General features: G+C 38.9%; 1 protein-coding gene across 1 annotated transcript; it reads right to left on the reverse strand.

Moving 5' to 3' along the window:
- Nucleotides 1-577: 577 nt before the first annotated feature.
- On the reverse strand, nucleotides 578-15,114 carry smg9 (SMG9 nonsense mediated mRNA decay factor). Its single transcript, XM_053493578.1, has 14 exons — nucleotides 14,819-15,114; nucleotides 13,384-13,548; nucleotides 13,209-13,283; nucleotides 11,118-11,343; nucleotides 10,848-10,945; nucleotides 10,564-10,676; nucleotides 9,373-9,484; nucleotides 7,954-8,049; nucleotides 7,027-7,112; nucleotides 5,003-5,109; nucleotides 3,817-3,924; nucleotides 3,240-3,365; nucleotides 2,859-3,003; nucleotides 578-1,564 (listed from the first exon to the last, which is right to left on the reverse strand). Exons 2-14 carry the CDS (start codon nucleotides 13,525-13,527, stop codon nucleotides 1,486-1,488), a joined length of 1,515 nt encoding a protein of 504 aa, XP_053349553.1. The 5' UTR covers nucleotides 13,528-13,548; nucleotides 14,819-15,114; the 3' UTR covers nucleotides 578-1,485.
- Between the last annotated feature and the right edge of the window lie 935 nt (nucleotides 15,115-16,049).

Here is a 16,049-nt window from a genome sequence, read left to right on the forward strand (position 1 = left end):
AAAAAAAATCATGGTTATTCAAATATTTGTGACAAATACGGTGCATTTCCATGACTCTGCATACAGGATAAAGCAGTACAGACAATAAGAGAGGAAAGTAATTAAGAGAATAAAAGATAGAAAATACGAGAAAAAAAAAAGCATTTATTGTCAGAGCACACAACATATCAAACCTTGATGTGTGTATGCTACAACAGCATGAGTCCACATCAGGTTCTACTTGTGTCAGCCTGGAATAGGAACCTGACACTATAATAAAGTGAACAGCTGAAGATTTGATGATGAGTTGTGATTTCTGCTGCAACACACAGATGGTAGGGTCAAGTTTTGGCATCAAGAGTACACATGAATTCAAGTAACCTTTCTTTACTAGTTCAGGGTGGTGCTGGTGATGTAGTGACATGGGAAATGTTTTCCTGGCACACATCACACCACTTAATACCCATAAAAGCTATTAACTGACTAACTACTAGGCAGCCTATTTTAGCAGATTTACTAACAACATGCTTCAATGTATAACCCTGTCATCTAATAACTATATGCAGCACAATAATGCAGTTAAATGGATCAGAGACTGTAAAATTGATATCTTTAATTGATATCTCTCAATCCAGCAAAGACATAGTTTTCAATACTTTCAACACTGATAACGCACCAGATATACCACATTCATCTTAATAACTGCAATTTTTTATACTTTTTAAGTTGTTTTATTAAACATACTAATTGTGTTCCATACAAATTTTTGTTACATCCTATTTTTAATTGACAGTGAATAAATAGAGGGCATATTGACCATTGACTACAGTGGGCAGCATTGCCACCTCACAGCTCCAGAATCCATAGTCTGATCCTGGGCTCATGTTACTGTGTGTCCAGCATTTTTGTACATGTCCATGTGGGGTTTTTCCAAGTTCTCCTGTTTCCTCAGACCCTGCCAAGTAAGTGGGTCGGCTAAATGCATTTAAGCAGGCAAAGGACTGGCTCCCCATCCAGGGTTTACACCTGCCTTACATCTAGGTTTCACTGGAGGGGCTCTAGCTCCACCATGACTCTGAGCAGGTTAAAGCAGTGAAAGTGAAATGAAAGTGAGTGCATTAAAAAAAAATAAGTTATTTATATCTCATGTGATTTTTTTCTTCACGAAAAAATTGCAGTGCTTTTCAGAGTTCTGCTCTTTCCCTTAAATCTGTAGATTTAAATAGAACATGGATGATGGATCAAATCCAGGACAGTCCGAAAACTGGTTGGAAAATTACTGGTACAAAACTCTTATCAAGAATGCTTGCTGCATTTCCCTGTTTAAGCTACAACACGGCATGTGGCTATAGCTGTCATCTGAACATCAAGTGTTCCAGCCCTGTTTTAGTTAAACATAAAGGACACTGCCTCAGATCCACTGTGTTTTTAAAAGGGAACACTGCTGGCAAGCCTTAGTGCAAGTGAAGTTGGGTGGACTTTCTCCAGATTGGTTTCTTGTCTGGCTTATGACAATAAGCGGCTGTACTCCGATAGCGCTGAGGATTTCTTTACCCCATCCCAAATTCTGGCAGCATAGTGGAACCTGTGCAGGTATAAACAAGCCACATACATTAATATGCACAATGTCTACTCTGTCAGAAACACCATAAAAGATAATAATAATGATATTAATAAAAGTAAACAGAAAGCGAGTTTACAGCAACATAAGGTGTAACTTTTTGAGGAAATTACAGGTTACATATTCAGTCATGGGATACATAACATTGCTAATGTCATCAATCCATTAAAACGATGAGTTGTCACTAAGAAGATGGTAACTTTTACATTGCATACTTTCAGACAAACCCATGACTGTGAGAGACTATGTCACGGTACACATTGCTATGAGGTGTTTAAAAGATATGAGGTCTGACCAGTTTCTAGACAGGTGTTTGTTTTTGTCCAACAAAACAATTCCAGTCACATCATCAGGTTCGGAATAATGTCTGGGATTAGGTGGAAGCCAGATTTCCCAGATCACACTGACCAAATCCTGCCAAGGTAATGCTGAAAACTATTGTTGTTTAAACTAAAACTATTATTATTGTTTAATTAGCTACTATGTGAAAAACTCCTTACAAAACTTTAATAAGCTCAGTGTTTATTATCCACCCAAGATGATAAAAATGTAGAGCATTCGCACACCCGCAGAACCGACCAACCTGACAACATGACTTGCAGCCTCTGAAGCATCACTTCCCAGATTGTTGTGATAGACCGGTCTGCTTTACATAACGTCCTACGTCACCACATCATCATCGTGTTTGGGCATATTATTTAATGTTACTGCATGCCACTTAGGCATGTTTGTACCGTGACTCTCTCCATCACAGTCATGGGTGTGTCTGAACAAAGTCACGAGGAACATTAACTTTAAATGTGATTTATGTCTGAATAACTCAAAGCCATAGCATTAATAAAAAATAAAAAATAAATACTATTCAGACATGAAGCCGGGAGGGACATTTGCCTTTAGATTTATGAAAAGGAGTGAATGTCTGAGTGGCACCTATTAGCACTTGATCAAAAAACAGGGCATCACAATTATTTGTAAAATCTAAGTAAGTAGGGCATTATTTAGATAAACTCTTTCAATTCTCAAACAGTTAAAAACATTAAATTGTGTTAGCTGCAAGTAAAAATAATGACATAATGGCTGTTAGTAGCACATTCTTGTAACCTAATATTGGTATTTACAAAATTAAAAACTGCTGAGAAACAAAAAAATGAGGAAAATATTAAATAAGTGTACATTATTAAGTCATAAATCAAGCCATGACAGAAACCTAAAATCTTTATTCATGTTCACTGTTAGTTTGACACTCAAAATGCCCTACCAGTTTTTCTCAGTGAGGATGGTGTGGGAGATCTGACTGCGAGGCATGGCCAAGACTTGGCTACGTAGTTTGGAAACCAAAGAGGAAAAGCTCGAGTGCCCCTTGTAGCCAGGCAGCAGAGAGAAAAGAGGACCAGATCCAGATCCTGGTATACAAAAAACATCACACAGACAGACAGGCACACAGACACAGGGAAAGAGTGACACAGACAGACACACACACAGGCACTGCGTCAGTCACGTTTTCTAGAAACCAAACTGGTGAGGAACCAGTTTAATTAGTTGAGGAGATCAAAGGAAAGTTTTAAGAGTTATCTTGTGAGAAACAACTCATACTGTGACACATTCTCCACAATTATTAACTAACATAAGTCTCTCAGACCTGCTCTTGTCAAAGCTTCATCTCCATCATTTTCCAAAACTGGCAAAAGGAAGAGATTCACTTCATTGTCAAGGTAGCCTCGCTCCAGTCCAGGGAATATATTACACTCCAACATGGACAGCATGCCTAATGACACCAACACCACATCAGCACTGTCAGTGATCAAAGCAACTGTGACAAATACATATGCTGAATAAATGAAAAAAAAAAAAGCCTATTTTATACATCAACGACTCAGCTGTGCACCCTTATGAAATTAAAAATGCAGAAGTAAAAAAACAAAAACTAACAACAAAAAAAAAACACCTGTATTTTAAAGGGGTGTATCGAAAGTAACGCAAACGTTTTATTAACATGAAGTAATATGAACAATAGAAAACAGGTAATTCAAATTGCATAGTCTCAACATAGCCAACGTTAGACCCAGCTCTTGAATCCTTTTTGAAAATCCCCTTTGGGGGAAGATTTACTCAACTAAGCGTGTACATTACTTTCGTACACCCATTATAAGGAGAGTTTTGCTGAAGTCAAGATCTGTGGCTTAATACACAAGGAAGAAGCAGCTTCCCAGACAAACCTTTATATTTTAGGTGGGAATGAGCCATCAGTTTGTCCACAATCATGTGCATATCTTTTAGGTTTCGGGGACAGAAGTCCTCCCTTCTTGCTTTGTTCTGCAAAAAGACTACAAAACACGCAGTTATGACAGTTAACTTACGACAGTCTCTTCTCAACCATTGTACAAAACAAAAAGGTGACAGTTTGGGTTATCTATCCATCCAACTGCATATTTACCCGTCTGTGAGTTTTTTTAAATAAATTAAGACCTGCTTGGCAGACAGGCAGGGCCAGTGTTCTTACAGCCACAGGCAGCATTATTTGCTTCTGTTAAACAAATAAAGTCCACAAGTGTGAAGTCCACAGGTGAAGTCCATTGTTTGCTATGTACTGTACTGTACATGTAAACTGGGCAGTATGGTCATGTGACATATCTCGATGCTGTAACTACAGCACAGGTTGTTTGTTCTACCTGGATTAATTAGCATGAAGGAATGACAGGTGATCATTTCAGAATCAGACAACTGCATGCATGTAAAAGCGCTGACCAAACCAAACAAAATAAAGTGAAGTCTTAGATTTATCAAATGTGAAGTAGTTAAATAACATCAAGGCTACAGCTTCCAATTAGATATGATGAAAGACAATAACGTGGTTTCTCAGAGCCACATGACGCTGAATGAGCTCGTCTCCAAACTGCTTGCTCACGCATCTTTGAGCGAAGTGTATAACACACTCAGAAAATAGGGTTATTCGCTCCTTCAATTTGCGTGAGCTCACGGACGCCCATGATTGATTATAGCCACTTGGGAGAGCGCCAAGTGCCTCCATTTCTTCCCCTCTGAGGGAGTCGGCCAATCAGCTCTGTCTAGGCTCCCAGCTACGGGAGGCTAGCGCATCATCTGGGAATCAATCAAACTTACAATAGCTGGACGATAGGCGAAATCGTTAGTACAACACCACTCGGGGAGATTTTATGAATCGTTCTCAGTGACATTGTGCTGCATTAGAACTATTCTAACGTAGGATACCTAATGTGGCTGAATAAATGCACGTAGATTGATAGATGCGTTTGTGAATGTATTCATGCATTTAACTAGACAACTAGCTAGCCATTTTTAGGTGGCTTGGTAGTGGTATTATTTTTATGTGGCTTTGCCAGTAATATCAACAGAAAATAGTGATCTTGATGTAGCTAGACTTACTGAGGTGAGGATAGTATTCTGATCCATCATCCGGTCCTGATGAACCAACACTGTCATGGCTGGCGGATGGAGTCGAAGGCTTCAGCATCTCAGCAGTTTGTAGAAACCTGATTAGCGATAGAAAATAATTAATTTCAAACTCTATTATTCCTGGTATAGGTGTTCTCTCTATATAATATACATAGACACAATAACCAATAAAGACAGGGGAACAAAAATCTTTTTAGTTATGTAGTGCGATTATTTAATGGCAATTTATCTATTGCCACACTGACTGCAAAGTTATTATTTTATTTATATATGCTAGTATTTTAGGTAGGCGGCACAGTGGTGTGATGCACTGTGGCCTCGCACATTCAGGATAGGGGTCCAAGTTTGCATCTTTTTACCATGCTTGATGGGTGTCATCACGTTTCTTTCCACAGTTTTTTTTTAATTGCAGTGTGCAAGTGAGTGTGTGCGCCCTGTGAAGAATTGGCACCCTGTCTAGAGTGTACAAAGCCTTGTGCTCAGGATAGGCTCCAGACCTACACTACTGTTCAAAAGTTTGGGGTTACTTGCAAATTTCTTTGTTTTTGTTTAGTGATTCATTTTCTACATTCTACAACAATACTGGGGATTTCAAAACTATAAAATAACACATATGGAATAAGGTAATTACATAACAAAAACAACAGTTAGTTGTTATTTTAAAACACAGAGGTCAGCCTTTCTGTAATAGTTCTTGCAAGAACAGTACTGTCAAGTGCATTTGCAAAATCCGTCAAGACTCTCATGAAGGCCATCCCAGGAGGGCGAGACCAAAACCTACCTCTGCCGCAGATGAGAAGTTCATTTAGAGTTATCAGCCTGAAAAATGACCAATGAACAGCACCTTAGATTAGAGGCGTTTTGAAGTCTTTACAGAGCATATGTAGCAGACACATCTCACCATTAACTTTTCAAAGGAGATTAATGCATTTTTTGGATGCCTTCAGCATTCCTTTACAATTTAGAAAAAAATTAAGATCAAGAACGATCATGGAGTTAGAAAGTGACCCCAAACTTTTGAACAGTAGTGTACCTTCACTCTGAACAGGATAAGTGCTAGAGATTGAGTGAGTGAAAGCGAGTGCATTTTAGGTGGTAAAATGTTGCTGTTCCTCTATAATCCTACAGGTGGAGCACTCTTAACTATCGGCAGGCTGAACAGCCTCCTGTGTGGTAGGAGCACATTATTTGCCATGCTCAATTCAAATTGTAAAAAAAGCAAAAAAAAATATATTTTTTTTTTAAATACAGAGATTTGGGATATTTATAAAAATCGATTTAGCACCAAGATATCGTGATATATCCCTGGAAGTTCCTATTCCTAGTAAGGAAATCATCAAAAGGTAGAGCATAAGGGTCCGTACACTTAAATTTCTGTGAAAAATCCCTGTACATGTCCTTATTAAAAGTACCTATTAGAAATAAATAGCGGATGTAAAAAAAAGCATTTGAAAATGTAACTAAAAATTTACTGGTGATAATTTGAGTTGGATAGAGGAGATTACTGACCAGTAAATATTTGTGTTGTTGTTTTGTTTTTTCCTCTGATCTTCCTAATTTAATTATAGACAATTTTCACACATCTCTTTGTTGGGACTAACCAGGGAATTATTACCTGCTTCCTCTGGGACACCTGACGCCAGCCATATATGCACCTTTTAGAACTGCTGCCCATCCATTGTTGGAATGGGAATGGGTAACATACTCGGAGAAAAAGTTATTATCCACGCCTTTCCTTTGCGCGAGTTTACAGATGCCCATGACTGGTTAGTTTCGTTATGATTGGTGTGCAAGTTCAGGCATAGCATCCATACCGAATCTACTATCTCCAGAATGAAACTCACAATCTCTAAATGACAGGGCAAACGCACTTCTGTTGCACCACTCAGAAGCCCATTAACTCTTTCAATGCCATTACTGAAACATTACACATGAACACAAGTAGACGAGCATTACAGCATTTCTGTAATGAAAGAATAAAAACTACTTCTTACCTGTAGATGTTGATGTCTGTGAACCAGTCCTGAACTACAACTACAACATGGCACACAGTGAAGAGAAAAGCAGCTATCTGTAAAGACTGAAGACAAACCAAGATGGAATGAAGAAAAATACGGTTTGACATTGATCTCAATTAATATAGTTTCTAAGGCTTTTACAGTTAAAGGCATTATCACAAAACATATTTCAATTTCAGAGAAATCTCATACAACAATTGATGAAAAAATAATGAAAAACAAAAGACATTTGAAAAACGGTGAAATCACACAAAGGTGAACTAAATGAACAGTTTTCAGTTTTATAATGTTACATTTTTTGAGCCCTGTTATGTATATATACTCAGCAAAAAAAGAAACATCCCTTTTTCAGGACTGTGTATTTCAACAATAATGTTGTAAAAATCCAAATAACTTTACAGATCTTCATTATAAAGGGTTTAAACAATGTTTTCCATGCATGTTCAATTAACCATAATCAATTAATTAACATGCACCTGTGGAAAGGTCGTTAAGACCTTAACAGCTTACAGAAAGTAGGCATTTAAGGTCAGAGTTCTAAAAACGCAGGACACTAAAAGAGATTTGTCTACCAACTGTGAAAAACACCCAAAGAAAGATGCCTAGGGTCCCTGCTAATTCGCGTGAACGTGCATTAGGCATGCTGCTCAGACTGTCCGCAATAGGCAGTCCATGAGGAGGAGATGCACTGCAGTACTTCAAGCAGCTGGTGGCCACACCAGATACTGACGGGTACTTTTGATTTTGAGCCTCCCTTCATTCAGGGACACATTGTGAAACATTTTTAGTTTATGTCTTATGGTGTTGACTCTTTTAGTGCTCATACAAATATTTACACATTAAGTTTACTAAAAGTAAAAACAGTTGAAAGTAAGGCATACTTCCTATTTATTATAAACTAACCTGCATCTCCACATACGTATGTGGTAGGTTATATTCCGGTGGCAACTTGCGGTCATTATTAATGAGATGATCCAAGATTGATGGACTCAGAATTGGCTAAAAAAAGGGGTAAGACATGTCAATAACACAAGAACAGCATACAAACACACTCCACTTGCAGGTTTAATACAAACACCTGAGATTTCTTGCAATCAGCCAATCATGTGGCTGCACACAGTGCATTAAACCATTCATTTAAAGGTAAAGGGCTTAAGGTAATGTTCACCTTAAACAGTCTGTTTTGTTTTGTTTTTTTTCCTTCTTTTCTTTCTTTAAATAAGCCTGGTGTCAAGCCTTTCTTAAACATGTACAATAAGGTTGGCTTGGAGTTGGGAATGTGTGTAAATTCAGATTGCCTTAAAACATGCACTACATATTTATAATTTGCGATAATAAAAATATTGTTAAAAGAAACAGTCTGCTGGAGTATTTCAGAAACTAATCTCCTGTACACTCTCACTCACTCACTTATCCTCTATACCGCTTTATCTTGTATTCAGGGTTGCGAGGACCTGGAGCCTATCCCAGGAGGCTTAGGGCACGAGGCAGGGTATACCCTGGACAGGGTGCCAATCCATCGCAGGGAACACACTCACTACAGGCGATTTGGAAACGCCAATTAGCCTAACCTGCATATCTTTGGACTGTAAGAGGAAACCAGAGTACCAAGCACAGGGAGAACATGCAAGCGCCATGCAAACAGAGACCCGGACCCTGGAGGTGCAAGACGACAGTGCTAACCACTACACCACCATGTTGCCATCTCTTGCACAATAGTCTCTAAAGTTTGTACAGACTCAATAGAGAGCAGTTGTGCAGGAAGAAATGCCGTGCTTATGACAGAATGACCAAACTAGTTTGAGCTGACAGGAAGTCTATGGGAACTTAAACACTTTTTACAACTAAAAAGTGCAGAAAGGCAATCTTGCGGCAGACGTGCCACAACAAAAGACCACATTTTTGTCAGCCAAAAAACTGACTACAGTGCAGAATCTTTTGACCTTTGTATCCACATGAATTTATGCATCGCACTGCTGCAACATAATTGACTGATTGTTTAAGTGCATGACTAACAGGTGTACCTATTAAAAGTGGTCGTATATAAAACAGTTCATCATCCTGAAACATTTACTAGGAGCAAGACAAAATTAATTGCATCAGAAAAAGATTTGTTAATGCTATTCTTACATACTAGAAAACTGGTAATAGTTATTCAAGGCGGTCAAACTGACCTCTGATAAACGTACAAGGACATTTCCCCACACATTCTACCTCAACCTGTGCATTTTAATGTGCCTTTGACTTTCTAACAGATCTCAAAGACTTATCCAGTCTCAGTAACTGATTTTCACCATGAGTCAACAAGAGCCCCTGACTAACCTGTGTGTCCAGGAAGATCACTCTCTCTTGTGTAATGTAGAAGTCGATCCCACTCGTTTGGTTGCCCCCCCTCTCTTTAATCTCCTGCGTCTGGGCCCTGAACACATACGCCCTGCAATGCACAAGGCACAAAGTAAGTATTTTCAGTCCTGTGACCAAGTATTGCCAGTTACTCCACTCGTAAAGATCAGGTATTGAGTTACCGAAAGACACAAAAATGTGGTAACACAACAAGTTACCAATCAGCCAATACATTATCACTACTGTCAAGTGAAGTGAATAACATTGATTATTTCCTTTCAATGGCAAGAGATAATCAATGCTTTATTGAATCATGATGAATGAAGCTAACTACATTATAAATGTGAACAACTTTCAGGCTTCTATTAAACTAAGTGAAATACAATTATTAGCCGGATTTGTTGTGGTTCCTTTGAAAATGTCTGAACGCACTGCCATTGTTTATTTTCTAAATAAAAGCAGCAGGTGTGTAAACTTGGCAAGAACAAAATAAATACGTGGTAGCTGAAGTTTGCTGTACCTCAGCAGTGGATTTAAAAAAAATTATAATCATTTAAGGTACAATTGTTAACATTAGAACATTCAATGATCTAGAAAATGCCTGACATTAACTGTTACTATCCAGCTGCATCTGTAGTACAGTCAGAAGTTTGGATACCGCTTCTAGTTAAATGGTTTTTGTTTTGTGATTTATTTGCCTTATTCTAGAACAATACTAGAGACTCCAAAGCTATGAAAGAACACATATGAAATTAAATTTTTAGAATTTAAAATATTTCAAATTAAGTAACAACAACATCAGTCACCTGTTATTTTAAGATACATAGTTCTTGCAAAACAGTATTACATCAAGTGCATTTGCAAGACCTATCAAGCACCATGATGAAAGTGTCTCTCATGAAGACCATCCCAGGAAAGCAAGACCAAGACTTACCATTCTCTGACCAAGAGAAGTTCATTTAGAGTTACCAGCTTCAAAAATCACCAATTAACAACCATTAGGTTAGCGTGTTTATAAAGGCTAGGAGCAGACATATCTCAGTATCAACTGTTCAAAGAATCTGATTGCATATTTTGGACGCCAAACATTAATTCCTATATTTTAAACACAAAGACCAGTCACACAGACAGAGCCATGACATGATGTGCCATTTTATTTTATTTCTTTACCTTTGGTCTTCTTCAGGCATGTTGGCTGAGAGAAAAGACATAATAGTGGACTTTCCCATCCCCTGGAGCCCAATTACTCCCACAACAAGCATATCAGTCTGGTCACGTAGATACTAAGAGACAGAGACATGCAGCTAGCAATAAAGTGACATAAAAACACGTATAGAGGTCAATAAGAATGTCAAACTAGAAACATTTCGATTTAAAACTTTAGGATTTTAGACTTTATTAAAAACCTCACAACTACCCAGATTCAAGTGATACAGGTTTGAATGAACCATTACCTCCATAGCGCTGTCGCACCAATTCATCTGGTCGTCCACTAGTTTAATGCTGTGCTTCATCTTCTCAGGGGAGAGGAGCTTTGTCTGACCAATCACCGCTACCAATGGAAAATTAATGCAAACATGACACCCTTTGTACAATGCACAAAGATGACCTGACATAGATAGTTTAAAACAAACTCCCTCGTGAGAGTTTGTTCCTGCCAGGCAAAAAATAATAATTAAAAAAAGAAGCAAAAATAAAAAACTAAGAATCTGAGAACAACTCACGATCAACTGCACAGGTAGATGCAGCTGATGCCATTCCACGATTCTGGATCTGATATACAGGCTGTGTTGGACGCTGGCCCTCCCTTTCTAGTTTTACTGCTCCAGAGCCAGAAACTGGAGGAGCAGCATCTGGAGTAGTGCCCGGTTTGCCTCCTTCATCTCTGGCTTTTATCAGCATTATGGGCTTATCTAGCGGGCCACCGCTGACAGTAGCACTCGACTTCGCCTGAAAAAGCATTAATGAGAACTATTGGCATAGGAAAGGTAGAGGTTGCTAACATTCAGATTAACATACAGTATGTCCTCGACTTACGAACAAGTTCTGTTCCGGTTGCACATTCATAAGTCAAATTCATTCATAATTCTGGCAAAGTAAGTCTTATACACTTTTAACACAAACATACACTGTAATGCATAAAAAGAATCAAGCACACAGGTTTGGTGTTTTGGTTCCGTATTATGCTCTTGCGAGACTGCGCCTCTAAATCACCAGAAGAATCTCTGTAATGCAGTGGGGTCAGTTGACCTCGTTTAAAGGGAACTCGGGAAGACGTCTGGGAAAACGCAACATGGCATTTACTGCACGCTAGATCAGACGCCATTTTGTCTCAGAGCTGTATTGGACTATGAACTCTGTCTTGTTGAGGATTTTCTGAAATCAGGATTATTCACCATCAGGATAGCTTTAAAGGATAGACATTTTCTATCATCATGCTGCCTGACTGATTCATTGAAAAAATTAAGCGTTGAATTTCTCCACACATACAATATACCAGACTTTAGACATTTTATACATTCACTTACACTCTGAAAATATTCGTACAATACACGTGAGCAACGTGTATTTGTACAAATCTGCAGGAATTCGTAACTCTGGGACTTACTGTATTGGGCGAAATGTAAAAGGAGTATTTAAGTTATAACAAATAAGATAAACAGAATTTATTGTGAATAGGTCAAGTTTTGACAAAGTAATTTGGGAAGCATTACTATACTGTAATGAGTGAAGTTTAGTGTTTTTTAAATTTGCGTCTTTATTCAGAAATTCATTGGCTACAATGTTGCGCAATATTTGTAATTCGCATCATTGATTTGGCAAATGTTTTACGTCGAATGTCCTTTCTGACACAACCCTTTATCCAGACTCGGAACTGGCAAGAAGAGGCTGGATTGCGCACCCCCTCCGTGGTTGCATTAATGTTGTTAATGGTTCCATGTGTAACGTGGTTCAATGGCTTCAATGTTTCGCAACATTTGTAAAAATAAAATGCATCCAGTTCCGGCAACTGATCTCAACAGCAAAAAAAATAATAATAATCATCTGTTGTGTCATTAGGATTGATTGCAGGTGATGGCAAAGAATGGCACTTTGCGATTAATTAAAAAGAGATGGTGCAAACAGAAGGGATGGTATATGCCATTTTCTTTGGGAGCCCAGGAGATATAAATGCTTGAACCCTAAACATTGATATAAATCATAAAGAGATCCCTTTAAAGCATGTGCATAGCACATTGTTCATTAATAAGGTTGCATTAAATTCTGTTCTGTACTGATCTCTCAGATTTTGTTGTTGTCAATTATCAAAGCTTCCCCTATCATAACAGATACTACAGCCAGCCACTGATGTATGAAGTCACCAAGCGCATCTGTTCTATATTGACCCTCATATACTTTCACACTGTTCAACAGTGAGAGAAGCAAATATGGTCATTCTTCTCACCCAAAATGCGTTATCTGGATACAAACATCCACACAGAAACAAATAAAACCAGCCAGAGATGGCATGATTTAAACATCTTGTCTGGTGATATGCAACATGACATGCCATTGGTACAGTATGTGGAATGTCACCCATATAAATGTTTCACTTCCTACAATTTCACCTATTTTTTTTTTTTTTTCAGAGGAGCAGGGATAGCTCAGTGGTTAAGGTCTTGGTTCAAAACCCAAGCTACCACTGTTGGCCTCAAATCCTTAACTGCTAAGTTGTATAATGAGATAAATCTAAGTGACTCTGTATATGGGTATCTGAAAATGTAAATAATGATGCATCATAACTTGATGACACAGCTTAAGCCCTACAGACTTACCCTTTCTCCTGGAGGTTTGGCCAGAATAATAGGAGTCTTCTGAAGAAGTGGACCAGAAGGTTCCTCACTCCCATCCTAAAAGCATGGTGCAATAAAATACCTTATTGGTCTTAATATCATGCTCTGCTGTAACACCTGATTCACCAAATTATAACAATATTAATAATAAGCCTACCCTCCGCTCCCGTGGGCCATAGTCTCTATCCCGACTCGGTCCGGAGAGGTTTTGGCCAGGTGGCCCAGGTTCCCTTTCCCTCCGTCTTCGCCTCCTCCGTCCCTGTCCATACATCCCGGGCTGGCTGTGCCCTGACTCCGACATTCTGCTGCGTTAACGTATAAACTGTCACACATAGAGTGTAAGGAGTCAGGCACATGGATAAAAAACTAAATTTAATAAGACTCAACCAAGACAAATTAGAATTTGTCTCGGTTGAGTCTTGTGTATTTGTGTATACGCTACTATACACAGTATGATATGCAATGAAACGCTTAAGAGGAAAGATGAGATAAGAATAAGAAGATATAGATTTCCTTGCAATAATTGAATTAAAAAAAATGCACTAAAAAAATAAAGTAAAATAAAACTATATATATACACTAATTAGCTATAACATTATGACCACCCGCTTAATATTGAGTTGGTCCCCCCATTTTTCCACCATAACAGTGATGTGCTGTTTTCTGACAATTGCTGACATTATTTACCTTTTCAGCAATTTGAGCTACACTAGTGATTCTATTCGATCGGACAACACGACCCAGCCTGCACTCCTTATGTACATCAGTGAGATTTGGCCGACCATGACTCTGTCGCCGTTTCAACCAGTTTTCCTTCCTTTGATAACTTTTGGTATTTCCTGATCACTGCAGACAGGGACCATCCCACAAGACCTGCAGTTTTGGTGTTGCTCTGATCAAGGCATCTAACCTTGTAAAAGTCGCTTAAATTCTTATGATTGCCCATTTTATTTTCTGCTTTCAACACATCAACTTCAGGAAACAAAAATAAGATTACTTGCTGGCTAATACATACCACACACTTACGTGAGCCACTGTAATGAGATATTGTAACTGTAGCTACTGTGACACGAGCCAAATTTTGATGGGTGATGTGATGGGTCAGAGCAACTCCAAAACTGCAGCACTTGTAGGACGTCCCTGGTGTACAGTGGTCAGGACATACCAAAAGTGATCCAAGCAAGGAAAACCAGTAAACTGGCGACAGGGTCATGGGCGGCCAAAGCTCACTGATGCACATGGGGAGTGAAGAAAAAGGTTAATCCTTGTTGTGACAGAACGGTGTCATAACACCAACACTGTTTTGGTGGCAAAATGGGAGATCTACTCAATATCAAGCAGGTGGTCATAATGTTATGGCTGATCGGTGTATAAAATGTAGAAAATATATGCCATGTGTATAAGAAGGAAAAGATATGGTGTGTGTATATGACAGAAGCAGCAGCAGCATGAGTGAAACATGGAGTATAAAATGAGATGTGTGTGTGTGTGTGTGTGTGAGAGAGAGAGAGAGAGAGAGCAGCAGCAGTATGAGTGTTCATGTTTTAAAATTCAAACTTAGTCTTCACTAACCTAACAATGCAGTTACTGACCTGACAGGCAGAAGTCCAAACGTCTCCTTGTTCCCCGTACAGGCAGCCTACAAAACACCGTCTGGATAACCCTAACGTTATTTACACTACGTGTTTGTGTTATTTAGCTTTCACTCAGCTCGAGATATATTTGTAAACCGCTAATGCTAATAACAAATAAAGCTAATTAATTGCCACAATTCAATTCAGATACATTTGTTATAATATTTCGGATTAATTAAAATATTATCAATGTATTTATCTCAACCATTAGGGATGCTGGTTAGCACCCAGAGCTAGCCCACGCTACAACTTCCGGTTTCGGAAGAGACACGAAGGACCAAACTAAATAGAGGGTCGGTAGGGAACATCGGCTGCGTGTTTTAGGTTCCGGAGAAAAAAAATAAAAGGTTCCGATACAATCATTCATGTTTTAAAACTAAGTCTAGGATGTATAAAGGCTACATTGATTTTTATAAGTGTGTCTGTGAGTGCGCATAGTATCCCATGGATTCATAGATAAATAAACAAATAAATAAATGATTTCCAACTCTTTTTTTTTTCTTCAAATCATTCAGGCTCAAGTTTTCCAAACGAGCCAAATATTTCAGCTGGCAACAAAGTCAGTGATGTTTTCCAATGATTCAAGATATTCTTGTAGGTGGCACGGTGGTGTTGTGGTTACAACTGTCGCCTTGCACCTCCAGGGTCTGGGTTCGATTCCCGCCTCAGGTCTGTGTGCATGGAGTTTGCATGTTCCCCCTGTGCCTTGTGGGTTCCAAATTGCCCATGTGTGTGCATGCTTGTATGAGGATTGCCTGTGATGGATTGCCACCTCGTCCCCCGCCTTATATGCTCTAACTCTCCTGGGATAGGCTCCAGGCCCACTGTAACCTTGTACACATAAAGCAGTATGGATGGTCCCCTGAGTGAGTAGATCTTACTGTGCCTTCTGCTTAACAAAATGTCATTACTCAGCAGTGCATTGTAAAATTAATAAAGTACTACAAGTGCAGTTGGTATAATAGTTCATTAAGACCTGAATGATTAGCTTCTAGGCGGCACAGTGGTTTAGTGGTTAGCTCTGTCGCCTTGCACCTCCAGGATCCGGTTTCGATTCCCATCCCTATGATTCACCCCATGCTTGGTGGGTTTCCTCTAGGTAATCAGGTTTCCTCCCAAAGTCCAAAGCCATGCAGGTTAGGCTAATTGGTGTTCCCCAAATTGTCCATAGTGCCCTTTGGTGGATTGT

This window comes from Clarias gariepinus, chromosome 4, assembly GCF_024256425.1.
Source record: "Clarias gariepinus isolate MV-2021 ecotype Netherlands chromosome 4, CGAR_prim_01v2, whole genome shotgun sequence".
Classification (NCBI taxonomy): Eukaryota; Metazoa; Chordata; class Actinopteri; order Siluriformes; family Clariidae; genus Clarias; species Clarias gariepinus.